The sequence below is a fragment of the Magnolia sinica genome, chromosome 1, assembly GCF_029962835.1.
Source record: "Magnolia sinica isolate HGM2019 chromosome 1, MsV1, whole genome shotgun sequence".
NCBI lineage: Eukaryota > Viridiplantae > Streptophyta > Magnoliopsida > Magnoliales > Magnoliaceae > Magnolia > Magnolia sinica.
Genome location: NC_080573.1, coordinates 138,266,992 through 138,293,665, shown reverse-complemented (window position 1 = coordinate 138,293,665; position 26,674 = coordinate 138,266,992). Strand labels below are relative to the sequence as shown.

General features: G+C 42.2%; 2 protein-coding genes and 1 non-coding gene across 3 annotated transcripts in view; all 3 read left to right on the top strand.

The window, feature by feature from the left end:
- LOC131220524 (cytochrome P450 93A3-like) overlaps positions 1 to 26,674 on the top strand; it is a 58,879-nt gene that overhangs the window by 7,922 nt on the left and 24,283 nt on the right. The window lies entirely within an intron of this gene.
- Positions 1,950 to 13,243, top strand: LOC131220543 (cytochrome P450 93A3-like). The gene is made up of 2 exons (XM_058215396.1): positions 1,950 to 3,049; positions 12,220 to 13,243. The coding sequence occupies exons 1-2, from the start codon at positions 2,141 to 2,143 to the stop codon at positions 12,859 to 12,861; spliced, it is 1,551 nt and encodes a 516-aa protein (XP_058071379.1). The 5' UTR covers positions 1,950 to 2,140; the 3' UTR covers positions 12,862 to 13,243.
- LOC131221798 (small nucleolar RNA R71) lies at positions 24,707 to 24,813 on the top strand. Its single transcript, XR_009159596.1, has one exon. It is a non-coding gene; the product is annotated as a small nucleolar RNA R71 (small nucleolar RNA).

Sequence of the window (26,674 nt, the reverse complement as noted above, 5' to 3'; positions counted from 1 at the left end):
GTGATCAACCTAAAACTTACTATTTATAGTAAAAATGAAAATAAAATGAACTTTTGACCATCGATACGATGGAATCTTGCAAATCAAGCTTGGGCAACCTAGTGTAGCAGATTGGTTGGCTAAAATAGCTTCTCTTACTCCAAAATCATATATGATGTGTCGGAAAACTCATTTCAATTTGCAAGATATGACTGTTTTAAGGTTCTAGTAGTCCCAATCACTTTCACCTCCAATTGGGCCTTCTTTGATCCATCTTGGCCATGTAAATATCCATGACCCACACTACATCACATTAGCATGTGATAGTCCCCATCTTTATAATCAGACCACATCTTGTTTCTCCACCCCTATAAACTCAAGGTGCAATTATCCCATGCATGCATGCATGTCTATAAAGGGTTCGGCCTTAGCAGTCTCCTAAACTTTTTTGAATGAACAGTCAGATCCCCAAGCAACAGTTGTTTTTTTTTTTTCTTCACATGCACTGACACACTCCATGTGCCCGCACACTCACACCATAATGGGTGCTCGAACCCATGACTGTTTGGATTAATGTACATGTATCTAGGTTTTCATGGACACATACTAGAGTGTGGACCGCTATACTCTACCAATATAACTGTTAGTATTTTATGATTTATAGGGGCAATAGGTTATGTTTAGGCATGGCCCAGCATCCAACACTTAAATGGTCTAGGCCCAAATCTGGAATGGGCCTAGCACTAACAGCCCAATCTTGAGCCCATCCCGGGTCCGACCATAAAATTGATAAAACTCTTATTTTTCAGTTAAATGTTCTCAATCTATCTGTTAAGCAATGGATCAGTCTGTGCTAATAAGCTAAAATGGCTAGAGCCCAAGCATGGCCTGAAAATTAATCCGATCATGTCTCCTTCAAAGTGAAAGGAGTTTTTTTTTTTTTTTTTTTTGACACACACCCACGCACGGGCCGTAGTGGGATTTCACCACCTATGGGTTTCAAACTCAAGACCTCATGTTGGAACTCCTCTAAGTCTATCACTGAGGCAAGGACGGGAACCCCAAGTGAAAGCAGATTGGCGAGAGAAGTTGGGGCCATTTGTATTATAAACGGCGGTTCATGCGTGACTGAAAAAAAAACGGCGGTTCATGCATGACTCCTCAAAGGAAATAGTAGTCCTTTGAAACACATTAAACAAATTTTTTTTTCAAAAAAACAAAAATTCCCATCGCAAAGAAAACGTATTTATGCCGAATCGGGGGAAAATCTCAGGAAATCCGCGTCCAAATCGCCTTTGCTTCCCAAGAGCCCTGGAAATTGCTAATAAATTCCGTTGGATGAGAGTTGCATTTTGGATGGATTTTCAAACAACTGGAATAAGTCAAACAGGCCTTTCAAAGTCCTTGGGATTGGAGGATGCTTAACTAGGGATGACGTTTCAGACCTGGATACTTTATCCGCTCACGTAATATGGTGAAGGCACATCATGCAATCCGCTGCCTTTTCAACCGTCCATTTTGTTGGCTCGGTTGGCCAACTACATTAGGTGGGATTAAGGTGGATGGAATTGTAAAGGTAAAGTAATTGCATGTGAAAGGTATTGTTGTATTGGGTGTATCTCATGTTTTCTAATATCATGTTTGGAACGGATGCACTGAAAAGTTAATCTCCAAATTTTCTTTCAAATTACACTTGGACTGAACTTGGATAAAAGATAAATTCATCATCCACCGGATATGAAATCCCATCCCATCTCACACTTTCCAACACAAAGCTCATTTTCAAAAGCCTCTAAAGTTAATTTTAATCACATCTCACACTACTTCCAAATATGTCATTCTCAATTTTGAATTGGGATTAGCAATACAATCCCATTTACTACAACTTAATACCACTGGCCAAACATGCCCTTAATGTCTATAAATGTGCGGTCAAACGTAAAATGGTGAATGTTCGAGATTTGAAGGAAAATTCAGATCCTCTGGTTGGGGGTATAAGTGCATTCTTGTTATTTCTTATTCCAGCAAGGGCAATTTGGTCAGCATTCATTTTCGCACTCTCATCTCAGATCTCGTTAAGAACTCCACAGGCCATTGCGTCTGATCACCTCATCATTCCCATTCCTCTACACTCTCCACCGGACCGTCCATCACACAAACCATGGCCGACGACCTCCAATCCTACGCCATCCTCTTCCTCATCTGGCTCATTTCCACTGTCCTGATAAGGACCATCCTCTCCAATTTCCGAACCACGGTCCGCTGCCTCCCACCGGGCCCGATAGCACTCCCGATCATCGGACACCTCCACCTCCTCGGTCCCATCCCTCACCAAGCCTTCCATAAGCTCTCCAAGCGCTACGGCTCTTTGATTCACCTCCGCCTTGGCTCTGTCTCTGCTGTCGTTGCCTCCAGTGCCGATATCGCAAGAGAAATCCTCAAGACTCACGAGACCGCCTTTGCATCCCGACCTGAATCCTCAGCCGTCCGTTACCTCGACTACGGCGGCTACGGTTTCGTCTTTGCTCCCTACGGCCCCTACTGGAAGTTCATGAAGAAGCTTTGCATGTCCGAGCTCTTAGGTGGGCGCATGCTCGATCAGCTCCAGCCCATCCGCCGTGAAGAGATCCGGCGATTATTGCGACTGCTACATAAGAAATCCAACGGAAGAGAAGCAGTCAACGTTGGCCGAGAGCTCATAACGATGGTGAACAACATAGTATCGAGGATGGCGATGAGCCGGATATGTTCGGATACGGAAGGGGAAGCGGAGGAAGTGAGGAAGATGGTGCATGAGATGGCGGTGCTGGCCGGCACGTTCAACGTATCCGATTATATCGGATTATGTCGAAATTTGGATTTGCAAGGCTTGAAGAAGAGGTTCGAGGATGTTCACCGGAGATTCGATACGATGATGGAGAGGATCATCAAAGAGCATGTAGAAGGGAGGAAGACGAAGATGGAGAGAGGCGATGGTGCGAAGGATATTCTCGATATTTTGCTCGAGATATCGGAAGATGAGAGCGCCGAGATGAAACTGACGAGGGAGAACATTAAAGCCTTTATCCTGGTAAGCCCATTCACCTTGTCTTTTTCGGACGGCGTGGATAGGATACATCCGTCATGGTGGGCCCACAGAACATTATCCAGTACTGGCAGCGTCAGTAGGCAATCCGTGTCCAGCAGTCGTAAGATCCTGGTGGGAGGGAAACGGATTGGTTACTCCCCCTGCCACCAGCCCCGTGGCTGGTGTTCGGTTCTCTGTGGGCCCTACCATGATGTATGTGTTTCATTCACTTTGTTTTTCCATTTTTAAAAATTATTTTAGGGCTTTATTCCAAAAATTAGAGAGACATAAATCTAAGGTGGACCACACCACAGGAGAACAATGGTGATTGGAGATCCACTATTAAAATCATCCCAAGGCCCACTGTACTGTTTATTTGACATCCAATTTGTTTATTAGGTCATACAATCTCAGATGAAGGGAAAAAACAAAGATCAGCTTGATCCAAAACTTTTATGACCCTCAAAAAGTTTTTAATGGTCTATCGTTGATTCAACACTGTTTCTGTAATGTGGTCCAGTTGAGATTGGGATATATCTCATTTTTGGTATCATACCATAGAATGATCTATAGAAATAGATGGACATACATCATGGTGGGCCCCACAGAGCACCAACTACCAGCCATTGGCTGGTGGCAGGGGGAGTAGCCAATCCGTTCCCTGATAGGGAGAGGGTAGAGCCCACGTGATGTATTCAGATTGGATTAGGTGTTACCCATGTTACCCCTGACCTGGCAGCATCGATCTGTTGATGTCCCTCAGAGGGGGTTCGAGCGCGAACCCGACGACTTCTGAAAGTTGATGGTCCAACCTGACAGCTTCTGCGGACCAATAATATACAGCCGAAACGGACTGGCTACTCCCCCTGCCACCAGCCAATGGCTGATGGTTGGTGCTCTGTGGGCCCCACCATGGTGCATCTGTTTCATCCATGCCGTCCATATATTATTCGAGATCATTTTATGGCATGAGACAAAAAATTAGGTATATCCCAATCTTAAGTGGACCACATTACAGGAAACAGCGTTGAATGAACCTCAACCATTAAAAACTTTTTGGGGACATAAAAGTTTTGGATCAAGCTGATCTTTGTTTTTTCCTTTCATCTGGGTCTGTGTGACCTAATCAACAGATTAAATGTCAAATAAAAAGTACAATAGCCTTAGGAGGATTTTAATGGTGGATATCCAACATTATTGTTTTCCTGTGGTGTGGTCCACCTAATATTTATATACCTATCATTTTTGGTACCAAAACTTAATATAATATTTAAAAAGGGATGAAACACGTACATCATGGTGGGCCCACACAGCACCGACCAATAGATAAAAAATATGATATACAGCCTGGATATACAACACATACAACGCGCTGGGCTCCAAGTCACGGAAACACCCACCAACGTGGCACCCGGGAAACACTAAATCCACTCCCTGACACATTTCAATCGGAACGGGGAGAATGGGCCGCAGTATTAGACCCCATAACTCGCGGAGCATATCTTTAAGTTGGATAGATCCAACTGTCATAGCCGCCTCGTAATTCTTCATTTTGTTGAAGTTGGACCATTGACTTTGACTTTTTTTTAAAAGTGGGAAATAATACTGTACAGCTGCTGCGCTGCAGCGAGTCGCCATCAATTATGAAGGGCAAGTGGCATATAAAGTCACCTAAACTTTCGATCAATGGCCCTCCCCAAATCAACGGTGACGGGGATGGTCTATACTCAAAGGAAACGACTTAAATGATGCAGGGAGGGATGTGATGAGGTCGATCACTATCTTCTTCAAGGATAACTACTCCAAATTCATGGAGCTCTCTATGCTCCTTAAGAAGCTTCCTTAAATTTACGAAGAATAAAATAAAAATAAATTATAATAAATTGATTGTTGACAAAATTTAAATTATAATAATTTAAATAATGAGTCTAAACTTAGGATGGAGTTGTAAACTCAAACTCCAACTCAAACTCCTTAAAAACATGACTTGTTATAAATAGTATAAACTTATTATTTATAAACAATCATGATTCCTACTAGACTTCATCGTTTTTGGCCAAAAATAATAAGTGTTCAATTTGACCTAACCTCGCTGTTTTCCTAATTTTTCTAAGCCTTTTTCATATCGGGCACTGTCGATGACTAAATCTGGACGATTCTCCAATTCGACCCATGAACTCCAAACTGCTTCAGCGTCTTAAACCTGCACACTCACAATGAGAAAAGGAGACCCTGGTCTAAGCAGGGGACCCTTCGATGCCTAAGTCAGGTCAAGAGAATCTTGGTGAAGAGAGTGCAAGATGTTGCGTACCTGTAGCAATGTAGTCTCATTGTATTTATACCTGACTATCGGACGGTCTGGGTCCGTTAATCTCGGGACGATTCGCTCAATCAGTGGGATTTTATAATTGTAGAGATATTGCTTGTAATCTAGGGATCGTGTAGCGTATTGTGCGTATCTGCGAGCGAAACAATCGGCCATCTCTGCTTAAGGTAGTTTCTTAGTTTAAAGCATGGAGCGTCCACGTCCAAGTCTGGCTTCGGCTCGGGCCAGAGAGGTCCTTACTTTGAGCCTCGGACCTAGATTAACATACACACGGACTTTTGCCATTGAGTTATTCCAATGGAGATCACGTCCCAAATCCGAACCGAGCTCTGACTTGGGCTCGTGGTGGACCCAGCTTTGCTTGTCTGTCGAATATTCCGAAGATCTCCCCTCCAAGCTCTGAGGTGGGCGGCGGACCTATCCTGTCGAGTTAAGTGTTCCCGTAACGGGTGATACAGATGTGAGTGGTCGAGTTATTGTTTTCTGGTCGGACAATAGTGGGACGGTCTGGAGTCTCAGGTTTGAGCTCCACACCGACTATCCCGGTCTTGGATCACTCCGACCTGACTACTTGCCTTGGAACTGGAACGTGACTGTGGCCGAGCCGGGAATCTTCCCTCTTCAGTAGTATTTATCATTCTAGATCGACTCTTATGTGTCCGATCGGGTTAAGGAGATGTCGGTTCTCCTCAGAATTGAAGTGGCTCGGATCTTCCCATAACAGGCACCACTCTTAAAACTAAAAGGATCAAAAGATATGATGAATCTAAAACTTACCATTTATAATAAAAATGAAAATAAAATGAACTTTCGACCATCATATAATGGAATCTTGCAAATCTGGCTTGGGGAACCCGGTGTAGTAGATTGGTTGGCTAAAGTAGCTTCTCCTACCCCAAAATCATATATAATACGTCGGAAAACTCATTTTAGTTTGCGAGATATGACTGTTTTAAAGTTCTGATGGTCCTGATCACTTTCACCTCCAATCGGGCATTCTTTGGTCCATCTTGGCCATGTAATAAGTGTTTGGGACCCACTCTGCATCACATTAGCATGTGATAGTCCCCATCTCTATAATCAGACCACATCTTGTTTCTCCACCCCTATAAACTCAGGGTGCAATTATCCCATTCATGCATGTCTACAAAGGGTTTGGCCTTAGCAATTGTCCTAAACGTTTTTGAATGAGCAGTCAGATGCCCAATTAAAAGTTTTTGTTTTTATTTTTATTTTTATTATTCTTCACATGCACTCGTACACTACATGTGCCCGCACACTCACACCATATTAATGGGTGCTCGAACCCATGAATGTTTGGATTAATGTACATGTATCTAGGTTTACATGGACACATACTGGAGTGTGGACCGCTATACTCTACCAATGTAACTGATAGTATTTTATGATTGATAGGGGCACTGGGTTGGGTTTAGGCCTGGCCTAGCATCCAACGCTTAACCGTCTAGGCCCAAATCTGGAATGGGCCTAGCACTGACTGCCCAAGCTTGAACCCATCCTAGGCTCGACCAGAAAATTGATAAAACTCCTATTTTACCATTAAAGGTTCTTAATCTATCTGTTAAGCAATGGACCACAATGCACAAACAAATGGACATTCATGAGGAATGAAATCAACGGTCTACATTCAAGATACATGTGTTGCCTAATCAATGATTCGAATGAGTATATTTGTAGGACATAAGGCATATGTACATTTGAACTAGTTGGGTCAGGTCAGGTCAGTCCGGGCTAAGCTAAAATGCCTAGAGCCTAAGCATGGCCTGAAAATTAATCCGGTCATGTCTCCTTCAAAGTGAAGGAAGATTGTCTACTGAGAAACTCACCGGGGAGGAGGGAGGACAAGAGAAGTCGGGGGCAAATGTATTATAAATGGCGGCCCATGCGTGACTACAGGAAATAGTAATCCTTTGAAACATATTAACAAAAAAATAAAAAAACAAAACAAAAATTCCCATCGCAAAGAAAACGTATTTATGTCAAATCGGGGGAAAATCTCAGCCACCTCAGTCTTTGCTTCTTGCTCATGGATTCCGTTGGATGAGAGCTGCATTTTGGATGGGCTTTCGAACAACTGGAATAAGTCAAACAGGCCCTTCAAAGTCCTCGGGATTGGAGGATGCTTCCCTAGGGATGACGTTTCAAACATGGATACTTTATCCGCTCGAGAAATTGACCATACTAGCCTCGTAAATTTTCCTAAAGAAATTCAACCTTCCAAATTGCATGAAGGCGGCTTAAGGCTGCTTTCTGGCGACTTTTAAAAAATATTTTGGACAAAAATGCCCTTATTCTTGGATAAGCAGTTGCACCGTTTGGACTGCAAATGAAGTAAGTGTTATTTCAATTTCGAAAAAGTGATGTGGATGAAAGCCTTTTTTAACATAGGCGAGGCCTAAGTTGTAGGGCCCACACTAATGTATGTGTATAATCCATGCCACCCATCCTTTTTGCCATGTCATTTAGGGCTAAGGCCCAAATATCAGCCTGATACGATGCTGGTGTGGGCTAGATAATAGGAAATAATGGTGACAATGACATCCATTGTTAAAACTTTCTAGGCTTATTGTGATATTTGTTAGAAGTGGACACTGCCCAAGTTAAGACTTTTTAACCCCACAATGAGCTGACTGACAAGGTGGATAGAATAGATCACCCATGGTGGGCCTCGACTCCTATTATTTAAAAATAAACAAGTAGATGACAAATCCATTCGAAGGGTCATGGTTTACATGCACTATAGATCGTTGTTGTCAACCACAACCCTTTGTGGATGAAAACCACAAGCCATTTTGCATGTGAACCACAACCCTTCGAATGGATCGTGGTTGTCATGTAGCAAGGGTCGAGGTTGTCATGTTATATGGGTCGTAGTTGTCATGTTATATGGGTCGTGGTTGTCATGGATCGTAGTTGTCATGTTATATGGGTTATGGTTGTCACGTAGGTCGTGGTTATCATGTTATATGGGTCGTGGTTGTCATATTATATAGGTCGTAGTTATCATGTTATATGGGTCGAGGTTGTTACGTGATGTGTGTATTTTGTGGTTGTAACGTAATAAGGGTTGATGTTGTCATGCTATAAGGATTGTGGGTCCTGTCGTGATTTTTGTGTCGAATCCAATTCGTCCATTGGATTTAGAATTTAATTTAACGTCATGGGTTAAAAAATGAGTTACATCCAAAATATTTATGCCCTAAAAGGTTTTCAATGGTAGGCTTTCAATTTCACTGCTTTCTATGGTGTGGTCCACGTGAGCCTTTGACATGCTTCATTTTTGAGCTAATTCCTTAAAATGATCTTTTAAAATGAATGGACGACATGGATAAAATATATACATTACAGTGGGCCCAATAAGACCATTCATCTATACATATATAGGGCCATGTAAGTCGAGTAACCTGACTTACTAAAATAGCCTTCCCGAGGTTTTGGGAGTTCGGACTCCTCTAGCTAACGTGACTTACTAAAATGAGATCAAATTTACATGAGTCCCAAAATGATGTATTTATTATATCCAAACCGTTCATCAATATTTAGAGATTATTTTAGAGCATTAGCCAAAAAATGAATCATATCCAAAGCTCAAATGACCGCAATCAATGAACCCTTGATGTGCTTCCAGCGCCCACCAACAAATCAGCTTTCATAGCCATCATCATCTAACCTTCCTGTCGACATCAAGTTGAGGCGAATGTTTGGAATGTGCCTCATATCCCTGAGAACTAATGTGCAGCCCACATCAGTATTCACACAAATATCACAGACCCCTACAATCTTTGATACGTCAGAATTTCCCATCTTTACAGTCTCAAAATCACCTGACTTGTAGCCTGTGAAGAAGTCCCTACGTGGAGTCACATGAAACGAGGCTCCCGAGTCTATCACCCAGTCGGTGTCCTGACTCGTAGCCGTGAGACAAATATCATGATCTGCATAAAGAATAGATACAACGACGCCATCTGAAGCGACCACAGTGAAATCTAATTCATGTTCCTTCTCCTTTCCTTTTTCTTTTTTGTCGTTCTTATTCTTACGACATTCATGCTTATAGTGACCATTTTTCAACAATTCCCGCATTTAACATCCTTTCTGGTGCTTGACTTGCCTCTTAATTTATCTCAGACCTTCCTACCCTTTCTGTTCTTTCCTCTCCCTCATTCTTGTGTTACAAGGGCCTCTTGTTGAGTAGGCTCCTGCGACTTTCTCATTGTCTCCTCATTGAAGAGACAGCTAGTTACCTGTTCCATTAATACATTTCCGTCTGACGCAGAGTTACTTAGAGATACCACCAATGTCTCTCAACTATCAGGCAATGAGCTAACCAATAATAAAGCCTGTAATTTATCATTCAGGACCATCTTCATAGCGGAGAGTTGGTTCAAAATATTGCTGACCTCATTCATGTACTCAGCTATAGAACCACCCTATTTGAACTTGAGATTCACAAGTCGTTGTATCAGGAAAATTTTATTGCTGGCTGTCTTCCTCTCCTATAGCCCTTACAGTTTCAGCCATAAGCTAGCGACTAAGGTTTCCGTAGACACATGGTGGAATACGGAATCGTCCGACCATGGTCTAATAAACCCCACCGCCTTCTGGTCCAATTTCTTCCAATCATTATCTATCATATCCTTTGACTTTGCTGATATGCCTTGAATTGGAGAATACAAGTCCTTGCAATAAAGGGAGTTCTCCATCTTATCATTCCATATGGTCTAGTTAAAACCATTGAGGCTGATCATCCTTGATGAGCCACATTCCATAATTCAAAATCGATCCCACTCTGTTCAATGAACTTCACTCTAATACCACTTTGTTGGGGGCCTTGCACCAAACCTTAGGATTTAGCCTCCCAAAAACACCCGAATTATGGGATAATAAAGCAATAAAATAAATCAAAGCATAACCACATGACACAAGAGATTTTTACGTGCAAAAATCTCAAAGAGGTAAAAACCATGGGACCTCGTCCAGATCAACAATTCACTATGAAGTAGAACGTTACAACCGATCATAAGCACACATCGCTTGGATTAAACCTTCTTCACTCACGCAGGAGTCGATAAACAAGAAGAGAATAAAAAGAAAATGGAGAGATCTTATCGATCACCAGGACGTAGAAGCGTTGAGACGTCGATTCTCTTCCACAAGCTTCCTCTCTCTCTCTCTCTCTCTTTTTGCTTTTTCTCCTTCTCACCTTTGATAGCCCTAAATCCTTTAGCAAACTCTTGCAAAGCTTACCTAGAAAAGCCCTAGGCACCCCTATTTATAGTTTAGGAAACTCCCTTTCGTACCCCTTGTGAAAGGGCCTCAAAATTCCGCAATCCTCACAAAATTGCGGAACGAATCTGCATAACCTCGACTGGTCGAGCGGCCCACTCGAGTGGTTGAGCACTTCCCTCGACTGGTCGAGCACCCCGGAGAAAATACATCAGATGGTCGCTGAATTTTAAGTCGAGCCTCACTCGATCGGTCAAGTGTCACCCACAACCGATTGAGTGGCCCACTCGACCGGTCGAGCAACATGGTGAAACACTTCGAATTTTCAACCCACTGCACTGTCTTTCCCATAAATTGAGGAGGAAAACTCCATCAAAGTAAGTGTTATATGAGCAACATATTGGTGGGTGTTGCCTTTACCCCGGGGCCTACCTTGATGTAGTGTTGTATATCCATGTCGTGAATTAGTTTTCCAACTTATTTTAGGGCATGTTCCATTAAATAAGACAAGTATTGAATGCCCAAGGGGTAAAAACTTGTTTGGAGCTACGAAAGTTTTAGATCAAGCTGTTATTGTGGTCTATGTGACCTTATCAATAGGTTGTATGGAAAATAAACATTACAGTGAGTCTTATCAATAGGTTGTATGGAAAATAAACATTACAGTGAGTCTTAGGAAGATTTTAACGGTGGGAGTTCAATCATCACCTTTTCTTTTGGTTTCATTTGCTTGAGATTTAGATTTGCTTCATTTTTGGAACCATGCACTAAAATAAGCTAAAAAAAAAATGATAAACGGCCTGGATATACAACACATACATCAAGGTGGGCTCCACGTCACGGAAACACCCTCCAATGTGGTACCCGGAAAACACCAAATCCGCTCCCTGACATATTTCAATCAGAATAGGGAGAATGGTCCGCAGTATTAGACCCCATACCGCGCCGAGCATATCTCTAACTGTCGTAGCCGCCTCGTTATTTTTTATTTTGTTGAAGTTGGACTATTGACTTTGACTTTCTTAGCGGAAAATGATACTGGAGAGCTGTACTGTAGTTAGTCGGCATCAATTATGAAGGGCAACTGGCATATAAAGTCACCTAAACTTTCGATCAATGGCCCCCAAATCGACGGTGAAGGGGATGTTCCATGGTCAAAAGGAAACGACTTAAATGATAGAAGCCTTAAAATTTTCCAATCTAAGAGTTTTACGATTGGGTATTCCCTATCGATGGCAAAGCCATTATTACACAAGTGCCACTTGGGCACGTGTGGCTGCCTTAGACGCTCGTGTGGTAAGGATGACCCCATCAAGAATTAGGAAATGCAGAGACGGGGTTGTAAACAGTCAAGCCATTGGGCTTGTCCAGATGACTCTTGGTTTCGAATCAAATCAGGTCCGAGTCGACTCGAATGGACTTACCTGAGTCCTAAAACCATTGCTCCACCACAAAGTTGTAAGCCCAAGGCCCCAAAGATTAAATGGGCTGAACTGGGCTTGTGATTACACATTGGGCCAACCAATCGAGCATGCCCATCCTAGCTTATTTAATATTTTGATCAGATGAGTTTTTATGCTATCTTTTGAATCTTCTACAGGACAACTTTGTGGCGGGAACCGATACGACTGCAGTCACAACGGAATGGGCCTTGGCGGAGCTCATCAACCATCCTGACGTGTTCAAGAAAGCAAGGGCAGAGATCGATTCAGTTGGAAAGAATAGATTGATTGGAGAATCCGACATCCCAAATCTTCCTTTCCTCCAGGCAATTGTCAAAGAAACACTCCGACTGCATCCACCAGGCCCAGTGATTTATAGAAAATCCACCAAAGATTGCAAGATCGGAGGCTACGATGTACCAGCTAACACCCAAGTGTTCATCAATGTCTGGACTATCGGAAGGGATCCCCAGCATTGGGTCGACCCACTTGAATTCCGTCCTGAGAGATTCATGCCGTCCGATGAGAGCGACCGGAGTCATCACGTGGACGTTAGGGGTCAGCATTTCCATTTCTTGCCGTTCGGGAGCGGACAGAGAGGCTGCCCAGGCACTTCTCTAGCATTGCAGGTCGTACAAACGACACTCGCTTCTATGATCCAATGCTTCGATTGGACGGTTGGGATCGGTGGAGAGAGTGCAACTGTTGATATGACGGAGGGCCCGGGATTGACACTCCCTAGGGCACATCCCTTGGTGTGTGTCCCCGTTGCCCGTTCAAATCCCGTACCTCTCAACTGACATATGAAATACTCAAGTTTGTGATTCCCACGTGTGTGGAACCACCACACATGCCAGCATGGGACACATGTATGAGGTCCATGCTTCTCATAAAGTAGACCACATTCTCTAGATATTCCGGTCTGAAAATCAGAAGATCTACTACACATCGTGTCCCACCTAATTGAGAAGGTAGAATGTTGCCAGCGTGCCACCTTAGCATGTGCTTGTGTTCTTAGCAAGTAGAAGCCTTGTACCTAATGTTCGCACGTGCGTGTTGCACGTGTCTTTGGTATACGTGCATTTTCTGTTCAATCAGCTTTTAAAGAGTTCTTATAATTAGAGTTCGTGATGGGATGGATTATTGCGAATCAAATAAATGTTTTGCTACATGCAATTACAACTTAAGGTCCTTTTGTGGAAGGATTCGTTTCAAATTTGGGATTAAGCCTAATCCTAATTTAGGTGGGCCCCACACCTTCTACATGTCAGATTCGCTGGTCTAAAGTGGTGCTTTCCTCCACATAAATGCAGCTAGCGAGGTAATTAGTTTGGTTAGAATAACGGTCAGCCCGAGCCGTTTATCTCGGTGGGGTCCACAATCTAGGCCGAGCCAATTGTGAAAAATCTACTCCTGCGCTATCTTTTGGTTCAGGAATTTCTCAAGGTACAATGCTTTAGTTGCATTTGGGACACTTAGCTAGTTCGATTTATTGATCCAGACTGTTCATTAGGTACAATACACATTTCATGGGCTACCATGCACACATCACTCTAATCTAACAAATATTTACCATTTGATCAATGGCTTTTAATATGGATGGCCAAGATCGTTTACACAAGTTTGGGTCCAATCAACAATTTGATCCATCTACTTGTTGGGTCCCATCATGGATTAATTATGATCATGAAGTATCACTTTTGCTAGGCGATAGTAAACCATCCCATCCATGGCTCTATAGAAGGATGGTCATAGAAAATAAGGGCAAATCAAGGATGGATTTGATAGTGTGATTTTTGCATAGTAGCTCATGAAATTTGTCCAACACTTAATAAACCGTTCAGATCTGCAATGTCTAAGTGAACCAATGGAACTAGGAGCACTGTAACATATAGTGCTGGTAGCACTCGGGAATGATCACATGGTAATAGAGTCCCACCTTGATGTGGGCCACACCGTGATAGCGTGTATATACAGATGCTGCATGGAGTTGCCCCACCGGGATGTTTACATGATATCCCATCCATCCCTTAGATGCTTTCCATCACACTAGGCCCAGGTCCTAAAATCAGGCTCATCTGTGACTCAGGTGCGCTGCACCAAGGGTAACAATTGAAAGGGGGCCACCTACCCTTGGTTTTGTATAGGGCCATCAGAATATGTATACCAAATCTGGACCATTCAGCCCCTTCATTTGGCGTGGACGAAGGGTCACTCCAAGAACCATACCATGGATGGCTTAGAAATGATGCACACAGCAAGTTGGGTGGGTGAAAAACCCCGCTTAGCCCAAGGTAGTGAATTTTAGGCGAGGCCCACCTTTATTTTTGAGAAGGTCCACTATGATTTAAAGGAGATCCACTGTGACCATTAGATTTCTAATCCCATGCTAGTCCCAAGGTCAAAGGTTAAAACGTCAGGCTATTTTGTGATTAAGGTGGGCCACGCTAAAAGAAATGGTGGGCAGAGCTCCCTTGATTTTAAGAAGCCCACAGCAATGATTGTATGAAATTCACCCCAACCATTCAATGCCACACCTAATATAAGCCTGGGTCTCAAAATTTACATCCATCTCTGATTCATGTGGGCCATACTAAGGGAAATGATTTAGAGGATGATTATTTCCATTGGGCCCACCTTGATGTATTTATCCTATATCAGCATCGTCCATCCATTGTGCCAGATTATTTTAGGGCATGAACCAAAAGAAGAAGCAGATCCAAATCTCAGGTGGACCAAACTATAGGAAGCACTAGTGATTGAATGCCCCACCATTAAAAACTTCATATGGCCCACCCTAATCTTTCCTTAACGATTATTTTCCATCCAGCTTAGATAAGGTCATACAGACGTGGATAATGGGAAAATGAAATATCAGCTTGATCCAGAACTTTTGTAGCCTACGAGTGGTCAATCACCATTGTCTCTGATGATATGGATCACCTGTGATTTGGATCTATTTCATTTTCCAACTTAGGTTTTAAAATAATTTTGAAAAATAGATAGACAACATAAATATAAAATAAATAGATTAAAGGGCCCCATGGTAAGGACCAAATGGTCTTGGAGGAGGCTAGGCCGCGACTAATAGGCTCCAATGGGGAAACGGGCAACACAGTGCCATGGCATCTGAAAAACTAATAAATAAAAATAAAATAAAATTTACAAACAATTACCTAATTAATAAAAACTTTACATGGCATTATCTTTTTCAAAATGACTTTTATTAATATTATTAAGGGAAAATTTGAGCCGAGCCCTGCCAAGGTCGACTTAGAGAAGTCGACGAGCCAAGCTTCGGACTGATAGCGTCTAAACTGACTCGATTCCACATTCTTTTGTAGAGTTTTAATACCGACTTGGAACTCAGAAGAAGCCATTATATATCCGACCTGCCAGCCCTGACCAGGATCAGCTCACTCATGAAGCTCGAATGGTTGTGAGCAAGACTCGGCCCGGATGGGAATGTGGCCGAGGATTACGCTGAAGGGTTAACTCCAGTAACACACGTCCAGAGGGTTATCCGGCACACGATCTCAGGATTACGGTCAATATCAGCGTGCGCGTGTCTCCCGCTTAATGGCATAGATTGTGCCGAGATTGATGAACACGTTTACCTCAATCCAAAGGTATAAATAGAGGACATTACGACCGAAAAATGTACGCAACATACCACACCTTAAGCTTACTCTATTCCACTTAGACCTAGATTCCTAGACTGACTTTGGCATCGGAGGGTTCCCTGCTCTAGCCAAGGTCTCCTTTGTCTTCCCTTTGTGCAGGATACAGGGTTTGGTCAAAGTACTCGGAGTTCGGTAAAGGGTGAGCCAGATTTTAACATCAACATTTTGACGTCGTTTGTGGGAAACGTAACAAGAAGTCATAATAATCAAAGATGGTTCGAGGAAAGAAGAAAGCACTTCCAGTAACAGTGGCGGAACCTGAGCCTATTGGGCAACGATGCTCGTCTTCAACGATTCATGTTGAATCATCTTACGGGACCGTCCCAACGGACTCGGAGCCGAGGAGGCAAATATCGTGTGTTGCAGAATCAAGTGCAGGTGTTGGTCAATGAGATCAATCAAATGAAATAGCAGCCTGCGGTAAAACAACAACCACCCCCTTATCAAGAGGAGGTCACTCTAAGGAGGACAGAGTAGCCTGTCCTCATAAGTTCACGGGCAGGGGCATCTAAGAATATATCAACTCGAGCACCGAATCACGCACGTCGAATCCACAGGGACTGATACCTGTACGTTATCTGAAACCAAGTAGAACTAGAACTAGACTAAGATGTGATCTAAACCAAATAGAATTTAAGAAATAATTGTGGAACAATTATCTAAAACTTTAAGGAATTCAGAGGAAGGAAACTAGGGTTTCAGAGGATCCACTTGTAGAGATCAGGGAGATCTTATGCCTGCATCAAGGATTATGGAATTCAAACTGAACTTACTTGATTTGGTTTTCAAGAGATGAAAGGTATATGAATTAGAATGGATTCCATCACCAAACCATGCCCAGGAGACAAAGTAAACAACAAAATTAAACTAATTACCAACCAACCAACAATGTATGAAGATCAGGAAGGGTACTGTCATCCTACCATGCCCATGGAACAATGATGAACAACAGGGCTTCCTGACTTCATAAACATAAAAAGGAAAGAAATACTCAGAGCCATTGCAAACCCATTGTAATTTCACCACAATGACCATTAAAGACTAAGAAAAATATTCCTTTATTAATCAACTAAAATCAAATTCGGTTTATGAATTTTAAATTAAAGGCACAAATAGAATCTCCCATCTCACTACAGCTTCACCTCTTAGCCCTAGCTAAGAGGTTTAGCCATACATGAATGGGCTAAACAAAACAAGTGATAATAGAGAAAAGAAAGAAAAGAACAAGAGGGAAAGGAAAAAAACCAGCTTAAAAACTTCACGTCCTCCTTTCCTGTCTTCTCTATTTCTTCGTCCAAGCCCTGCTCCTCACGTCCCCGTTCCAGCCTCCCTGAATGCCCTTTTCTTCTCCTTCTTTCCTTGCTTATATAGTCAACTAGCAGTCGGAGAGGGCTGGCTGGTGTTGGTGTGCAAGCTGGCTTGTGCATGCCCGCTTCTTTTACGCAGCACCCGTAAGTGCGGTGCGTTTGGCCCATGGATGCCTCATACGCTAGATCCAAGCCATCCAGGCTTCTTGAACTTGATCGGTGGTCCCCTGGGTTGGATTTGGACAGTCAGAATCGTCGGACCGATCCTGTCAATGGTCCCTGAATGGCCCGGATCAACCGGGTCTCGGACTATGTTTACGCAGTCGTCACAAATTGCTTGAGCTGATGCTTTATGTGGCCTAGGATCGATCGTCAGGCCATAAATCCATTCCAACCATTGGATTGGTCTCGCAAAACCGGTCGGTATTGATGTTGTTCGGGTCGCATTTAGTGTGGCCCATCAAGAATATCGTTCTACCGTCCGAACTGCGTTTGACCAAGACTCTTCTGAGTGTGTGTGCATGGGTTTGGAGAAACTCCTTTTGTACGGTCGGTTCGACTGGAACGAATGGATGGCTTGGATCGTCCTGATCAATTCAGAGGGTGGCCCAACATGATTTTCCACAAGCTCCGTTGCGAAACAGAGCTTCCGGAACTCTGTTTTGATGATCGGTGGGCCTATGATCAAGATGTTCAGGACAATCCAATCCATTCATTGGAATGCCCTCGAAAAACCATTCGAAAAGGACTATTTTTGAACTGGAATCGGTGTGGCCCATACGATCTTCTGTGCTACCATTCATCTTGCGTGCGGTTAAGATCTTCACCCGTATACTTGCATGAAGGAGGAAGGAAACCTAGGCAGGGGTTTCGGCTAACCCGTGGAACGAATGAACGGCTCTGATCATCACTTCAGGCGTCTGATGAGGCCCACTGGCCAAAACCGCAGCTGCAGTGTGAGGACGCTGGAGCTGTTTTTAAAGTTTTGAGAAGATATCGGTCAGCGTAACGCTGACCGATTGGGATAATCGCGGTGCACGGCGAGTACGTGCACATTGTGCACATGCACTCTCTTGAGTGGGGTCCACTGGGATTTTTGTGAGAAATCCGTTCCGTCCATCCTTTCCCTCATCCACTTTAAGGCGTCGATAATGAAATTTAAGTATATCCAGATATCAGGCGGGTCCCAAATCAAGATTTTAGGGGCTGATCTGTCCGTTGGGCCACTTCCGGGGGGATCTGAGGGTTGAAATTCGACATGTACGGTTAATTTATGGGCCCTTGGCCATGTATGAAGTTTTGAGCTGAACGGATGGTGGGAACCTTGTGATCTTGCATTCTGGCTGACTTTCAGGCCGCTTGAGCTTCAGTTTCTCGCTTTTCGTGGATCCCTGGCGTGTAATCCCATTGATCTTGGTCCCATGGAGTCCGTCCCTTGCCTTGGTGGATTCTGAGCATTAAGTCCATGCTTTTAGTACCCTTTTCAGTCCAGGCTTGTAAATACGCCCTGCAACACAAACACGATTTAAATCGGGCCGTTAAACAGTATCATGTATGAAAAACCAGGTAATACAGGGTCTGATATGCAATATTTGACCCTCAACACAACCCCCAACCAGCATCTTGCTAGTCCCGAGCAAGGTATGCGAAAAATAAATTGAGAATTACAGGACAATTTCTATAAACTCGAGAGATTCATGAAAAACAATTCATATATTCGAATTCTAAGATTCATGAATGTTGACATTACTTTCTCCTAGAATCAAATTCACAGTAACTTCATAATCAAGCTCAAATATTAATCCATTAATTAGAACGATTCTAAATATTGAATTCCATGGATGTATAGCCTAATCTCGACTTATCAACATTAAGATTCACTTCTCTATTCAAGGATATCATTGGTAACAACTAAGAGAATTCACGATAACCCAACTTGGCTTACACATTATCTTTTTATTCTTTTAATTTTTGATTTTTTCATTAGAAGTAACGCCAAGAAGAGGGATCAGATCCTCACCTATAGGGAGCAAACCTAAGGTAAAGACTGTACACCCAACTTTTTCACATATTATCCATGGGGAATCGAATCCTCACCTATAGGGAGCAAACCTATGGTAAAGACTGTTCGCCCAATCCATTCGATTTCTCAAGTTGGTTCCTTTCATGTTTAGTGATTACCAAGTTAATCCTTTAATATCGAACTAAAACCTTAATATGCAAGCGAGATGTGTCGTGCGAATTCATGACTCAATCAATGTTTACAAATTCTAATAATGGATTAATAATTCAAACTTAACTGTGAATTTTAATAGATAACTGAATCCAAGAGTCATGAAGTACCAACATCACGCATCTTGAAATTCTAAGTGCCCTAGATGGCCTGTCAAAATCACTTCGACTTCATCAGAATGTTAGAAAATTTTTAAAATTTTCACAACTTTTGCTCAAGACCAAGAAAACACTGATTAGGAAACCTAATCTCCCACCCTCAACCAAAAATCTACATTGTCCTCAATGTAAAAGAAATAAACATACAATGCATATGTAATAAAATAAGTAAATGAGAAGTGATGGGAAGATAATACTTGAAAGAATCAAGAGGCTTTCCATAGCTATTTACGTAAAAGGGGTCAGCACAGGAGAGAAACCAACAAAAATAAAGACAAAATCCTACCTACACCACTTTCGCAGGTACTCTCGATTGCATTTAGCGTATGTAACAAGCCTTTAAACCCCTAGGTTGCTCCTAGTGGACGAGTTGTAGTCTCGTGAGGGTTTGCAGCAATGTTACCCACAAACATTGAATTAACTAACTAGGAAAATGAAATAGAATGAAAAGCTGGGTTGGCTCCCAGGAGCGCTAAGTTTACCGTCTATCCTAAAATAGTATACAGGAAACTATCCTAGTCCTAAGAAAACAGGAAACCTACCTATACCTCCATCAGACTAGGAGATCAATCCTGGTAAACAGGATCAGTCAGAGGTATGGACATGTCCTCTGAATCAAATTTCTCGACAAATGGTTTCAATCGATGTCCATTGACTTTAAACTCCTTGCCATTGTCGGGATCTCTTATCTCAACGGCCCCATGCGGAAAAACAGTGACAACAATGTAAGGGCCGGTCCAACGAGATCGAAGCTTACCCGGAAAGAGATGTAATCGAGAATTGTATAAAAGGACCTTCTGACCAGGCGTGAATGATTTTCGCAAAATGTGTTGGTCATGAAATGCTTTCATCTTGTCCTTGTAAATTCTCGAATTATCGTACGCATCATTCCGGATTTCCTCAAGTTCATTCAATTGAAGTTTGCGTAGCGAGCCAGCGTTGTCCAGATTGAAATTAAGATTTTTGATCGCCCAATACGCTTTATGTTCCAGCTCCACAGGCAAGTGACAAGCTTTCCCATAGACAAGTCTAAAGGGAGACATTCCAATAGGGGTTTTAAAGGCAGTACGGTATGCCCATAAGGCATCGGTCAATCGGATTGACCAATCCTTACGATCAGGGTTAACCGTTTTCTCCAAAATGTGTTTGATCTCCCTATTGGAAATCTCAGCTTGTCCACTTGTCTGTGGATGGTATGGGGTGCTCACCTTATGAGAGATACCGTATTTCTTCATTAAGCTCTCGAATGGTCTATTACAAAAGTGTGAGCCCCCATCACTAATGATGGCTCGAGGCGTTAGAATCGAGAAAGGATGTTTTCTTTTAGGAATTTAATGATCGTGCGATGGTCATTCTTTCGACATGGAATCGCTTCGACCCATTTAGTGACATAATCCACGGCGAGCAAAATATACAGATTCCCAAACGATTGGGGAAATGGTCCCATGAAATCGATGCCCCAAAGAATCAAATGCTTCAATGATAAGGATGGGATTCAAAGGCATCATATTTCGACGGACAATGCTCCCAATTTCGACAACGCTCACAAGCTTTGCAAAACTCATGAGTGTCCCTAAACATAGTGGGCGATAAAAGCCACACTGCAGAATCTTGGCCATGGTCTTTTTAGCGAAAAGTGACCACCACAGCCTCTGAGTGACAGAAGGAGATGACGCTCGGATGCTCGTCTGGCATACATCTCCTTAAGATTTAATCTGGGCAATATTTAAATAAATATGGATCGTCCCAAAAAAAGTTGCACACCTTGGTAAAGAATTTCTTCTTATCTTGCGCAGTCCAATGTGTTAGTATAGAACCTGTGATAAGAAAATTAGCAATATTAGCGAACCAAGGTGAATGGGAGACTCTAAACAATTGTTCCTCAGGGAACATGTCATTGATATGGGTTGTCTCAAGGGAATCGAGGTATTAAGGCGAGAAAGGTGATCGGCCACTACGTTCTCTACTCCCTTTTATCTTTAATTTCCAAATCAAATTCTTGGAGTAGAAGGATCCATCGTATCAAACGGGGCTTAGAATCATTCTTAGAAAGAAGATACTTAAGTGCCGCATGATCTGTGTAGATAATGATCTTGGATCCGATCAAGTAGGACCTAAATTTGTCCAAGGCGAATACTACAGCTAAGAGTTCCTTTTCCGTAGTCGAGTAGTTCACCTGGGCAGAATTTAAAGTTCTACTTGCGTAATGAATGACGTAGGGCCTCTTATCTTTTCTCTAGCCTAGGACCGCCCCAAGAGCATAATCAGAAGCGTCGCACATAAGCTCAAAAGGAAGGCTCCAGTCGGGTGGCTGCATGATAGGTGCAGTGGTTAACGTGCCCTTAAGCTTGGTGAAAGCTTCCTGGCATTGCTCAGTCCACTCGTATGGAGCATCCTTTTGAAGAAGATTACATAAAGGACGAGAGAGGAGACTAAAGTCCTTTATGAATCGCCTGTAAAATCCTGCGTGTCCTAAGAAGGATCGCACGTCTCTGATGTTCTTGGGTGGAGGTAGGTTAGAGATAAGATCGATTTTTGCCTTATCTACCTCGATTCCCTTGGACGAGATGATATGCCCAAGGACAATTCCCTTCTGAACCATGAAATGACACTTCTCCCAATTAAGTACCAAGTTCTTTTCTTCACATCTTTTCAGCACACATTTAAGACTTTCCAAGCATTTGCTGAAAGATGGACCATAAACAGAGAAGTCGTCCATGAAGACCTCTAGATATTGCCCCACCATGTCAGAAAAAATACTAAGCATACATCGCTGAAAAGTGGCAGGGGCATTACATAGTCCGAATGGCATCCTTCGATAGGCAAAGGTGCCGTAGGGACATGTAAATGTGGTCTTTTCCTGGTCTTCAGGGGCTATCTCTATCTGGTTGTAGCCCGAATACCCGTCAAGGAAACTGTAATAGGAATGACCAGCTAACCTTTCCAAGATCTGATCAATGAAGGGTAAAGAAAAGTGGTCCTTCCTCGTGACGGTATTCAACTTCCTATAGTCAATGCACATTCTCCAACTAGTAGTAACTCTAGTTGGCACGAGTTCATTATTAGCATTGGCTACGATGGTGATTCCAGACTTCTTAGGAACTATCTGAGTTGGACTCACCCATTGACTATCGGATTTAGGGTATATGATACCCACGTCCAATAGTTTAAGAATCTCGGCCTTCACCACTTCCTTCATGTTTAGATTTAGTCTACGTTGTGGTTGCCGAGCGGTTTTTGCATTATCCTCAAGATATATACGGTGAGTACAAATCGAGGGATCGATTCCCTTGAGGTCCGCTATCGTCCATCCCAGGGCTCCTTTATGCTCAATGAGAGTAGATATGAGCATACTCTCCTGTTCTTTCTCCAGGTGGGCAGAGATCACCACCGGGTATGTCTCATCTTGACCTAAATAGGCATATTTCAAATCAGAGGGCAAAGGTTTTAGGTCAAGCTTCGGCGGCTTGAGGTTAGACAGTAGAGGCACTACATCGGTTTGTGGCAATTCTTCAAATTGTGGCCTCCACCGGTTAACTTCAAGTACCGGTGCAGTATCAAGCAAGGCACACGTCTCCCTAATCATGTCATCATCAAAATCATGGGAGTGGGCCAGGCACGTCTCTAGATGGTCGGAGGATAAGGTCAGAGGTGTCGTATCTTCCACGAAAGAGTCAATCATGTTAATGTCGTGGAAATCGTCATCATCCTCTGAGCTGCCGTTATTGAAAAAAATGTTTGACTCCAATGTCAAATTTCTAAAAGACATAGTCATGACACCATTCTGTAATTGATAATTGCATTTGATGTGGCAAGGAATGGGCGACCAAGAATGACGGGAATCGAGTGCTCATGTTATTGATGGGTTCGGTGTCCAGGATGATAAAATCTACAGGGGTAGTAAAATCTATCGACTGGACTAACACATCCTCAATTATCCCTCTTGGTACACGAACAGAGCGATCGACAAGTTTAGTGAGGTTAGGGTGGGTTTTAATTCACCCAAACCTAAGCTGTTTGTATACCGAGTAGGGAATCGATTGACGCTCGCTCCTAAGTCAAGAAGTGCGTGATCAATTCGATGGTTCCCGATTACACATGATATGGTTGGGCTACCGAGATCTTTGAATTTCTGTGGCACGTCTTGCTTCAGGATGGCACTCACTTTCTCAGTCAAGAAGATTTTCTTTTGAATAATTTTCCGTCTTTTGGTCGTGCATAAGTCTTTCAGAAATTTGGCATATGAAGGTATCTGTTTAACGACATCAAGTAGAGGAATGTTGACTTTCACTTGTTTCAACACCTCTAGGATATCCTGAGAGTTAGAGAGAGGTTTTGGTGAAACCAACCGTTGGGGGAATGGAGCAACTGGCTTCTCTAGAAGTTTCGGTTCTAATTTTTGTGGGGCATCACTGGATCCATCATTGTTGTCCTCTTCTGGTTCTTGAGGCTTTTCGGGCCTAACCGGGAGAGTTTTATCAATGATCTTTCCACTCCTAAGAGTGGTGATGGATTTAGCGTGCCCCATCTGATTTGAAGAGCTGGGATCATTGATCTCATATTGCGGTTTAGGATTGGGGAGAGGTTGTGCAGGAAGCATCCCCTTTTCTATAACCGTCATACGAGAATCTATCTTTTGCATAAAATCTGTAATTCCCCGCATTGCCTGAGCCAGCTCTTGTATGAAATTTTGAACCGGTTCCTCTTGAGGTTTCACTTGATTTGGATTTTGATTGAAGAAACCTGGAGGAGTAGCCGTTTGTCCATTCCTCCAACTAAAGTTTGGATGATTTTTCCAGCCAGGATTGTATGTATTGGAGTTAGGTCCAGTAAAAGGTCTTTGATAGTTGTTTACGGCATTAGCTTGTTCATTCAATACTCCTCGAAAGGCGGGTATTGTAGGACAATTTTCAGTTGTATGAATGTTGCAATCACAGATGCCGCAAACAATTTCATTAACCTTATCCTTCTTTCCTTCCATGGCCTCAACTTTCCTTATGAGCGTAGTCACTTTACACTTGAGATCATCCTCTTCTTTCAAGAGATATAATCCACCTTTCTCCTTTAATTGAGTCGGCCTAGACGTGGTGTTCGCCATTGGGTAATAGTCCCATGATTGTGTTTTTTCAGCGAGACTATCGAGGTAATCCCATACCTCGTCAACATCTTTATTAATGAACTCTCCATTACACATTGTCTCGACCATTTGGCCCATGGAAGATGTCAGTCCATCATAGAAAAAATTTGTAATGCGCCACGTTTCAAATCCGTGTTGTGGGCATGAACTGACCAAATCTTTGAACCTTTCCCAACATTGGAAGAATGTTTCATCTTCCTTTTGGGCAAAGTTCATGATTGCTTTTCTGAGGGTAATCGTTTTATGATGTGGGAAGAATTTTTTTATGAATTCCCTCTGCATGTCGTTCCATGTGCTAATGGATCTAGGACGTAGTGAATGTAACCACGTCTTAGCTTTCTCTTTTAAGGAAAAAGGAAAGAGTTTCAGCCTAATTGTATCCTCAGATACATTAGGAAAACATAATGTAGCCATAATCTCATCGAACTCTTTCAAATGTAAATATGGACTCTCTGATTCAAGTCCATGGAATTTGGGAAGGAGTTGGATAACTCCTGGCTTGATGTCCATTTGTCCTGTGTTTTCAGGAAAAATCATGCATGAGGGCGTACTCACTCCCGCCGGTTGTAGATAATCTCGTAAAGTACGAGGCGGGGGTGCCTGTTGCACCTCATTTTCATCTTGGGTATCCTCCACCCTGGGTGGAAGTAGAGGAGGTTGGTCTTCAGCCATAACTTCAGTTAACTCAGGGGATTTCGAGCGGTGTCTAGTCCTGCGATGGATAGTCAACCCCTCAACCAATCCTCCTTCAGTCAAGAGACGTCGAGTGTCGTCACGGGCCCACTTGGGCATGAAACACTCGCAGCCCTCAATTAAAAATCTAATCCTAAGAAAGGAAAAGAAAATCTAGAAAGAAAGAGAGAGTTGGAAAGAAATTACCAAATTGGAGTCCTAAGTTAAAACCTGCAAAATAAAACAAAATAAGTTAGATTCTAAAAAGAGAAGAACGATCCTTTAAAAGAAAAATAGCAGTAAATTAATTTCTAAAAGAAGGAATTCCTAAAAGAAAGTGGAAATTTCTAAAATAAATTAGGAAAGACCTAAACTAGAAAGTAAATTATTAAAAGAGAACTGAAAAATAGAAAGAAGGGAAGGAGCTTACCGAATTAGAAATTTCTATCTTAAAAGCCTACAAAATAAGAAGGTTAGTTTCTAAACAAAAATTCTAAAAATAAATTAAGAAACAAATTAGATTCTAAAAGAGTTAAAATTAGAATGTTACTAAAATAAAAATAGAAGGTTAATTTCTAAAAAAAAGGAAAGAAATAACCTAATTTCTAAAAATAAACTATTTCCTACAGAAGGGAGGATACTAGAATTAGAAAATTTCTAAAATTTAAACCCTAATTCTAAAAATAGGAAAAAGTAGAGAGATTAGGAAGGAATTACCAATTGAGAAACTTATGTCAAGATCCTATAAAACAGGAAACAAGTTAGTTTTGAACTCAAATAAAAATAAAAAAACTAAGGTTAGTAAAATCTTAATCTTAAATTAATCCTAAAACCAATTAATTTCAGAGAATCGTAGCCCCGGCAACGGCGCCAAAAACTTGTTCACTCCCCAAGTGTTGGGTTGTGATGTAGTAATAAACTCGGTAAGACCGAGGTCGAATCCACAGGGACTGATACCTGTACGTTATCTGAAACCAAGTAGAACTAGAAATAGACTAAGATGTGATCTAAACCAAATAGAATTTAAAAAATAATTGTGGAACAATTATCTAAAACTTTAAGGAATTTAAAGGAAAGAAACTAGGGATTCAGAGGATCCACTTGTAGGGATCAGGGAGATCTTATGCCTGCATCAAGGATTATGGAATTCAAACTGAACTTACTTGATCTGGTTTTCAAGAGATGAAAGGTATATGAATTAGAATGGATTCCATCACCAAACCATGCCCAGGAGACAAAGTAAACAATAGAATTAAACTAATTACCAACCAACTAACAATGTATGAAGATAAGGAAGGGTACTGTCATCCTACCATGCCCATGGGACAATGATGAACAACAGGGGTTCCTGACTTCATAAACATAAAAAGGAAAAAGAAATACTCAAAGCCATTGCAAACCCATTGTAATTTCACTCAAGAGA

Bases quoted from the DNA above. Each gene is read 5' to 3' on its own strand.
- LOC131220543 (XM_058215396.1), top strand. From the start codon at position 2,141: ATGGCCGACGACCTCCAATCCTACGCCATCCTCTTCCTCATCTGGCTC. The intron at 3,050-12,219 runs GTAAGCCCATTC...AATCTTCTACAG, and splicing joins ACATTAAAGCCTTTATCCTG to GACAACTTTGTGGCGGGAAC.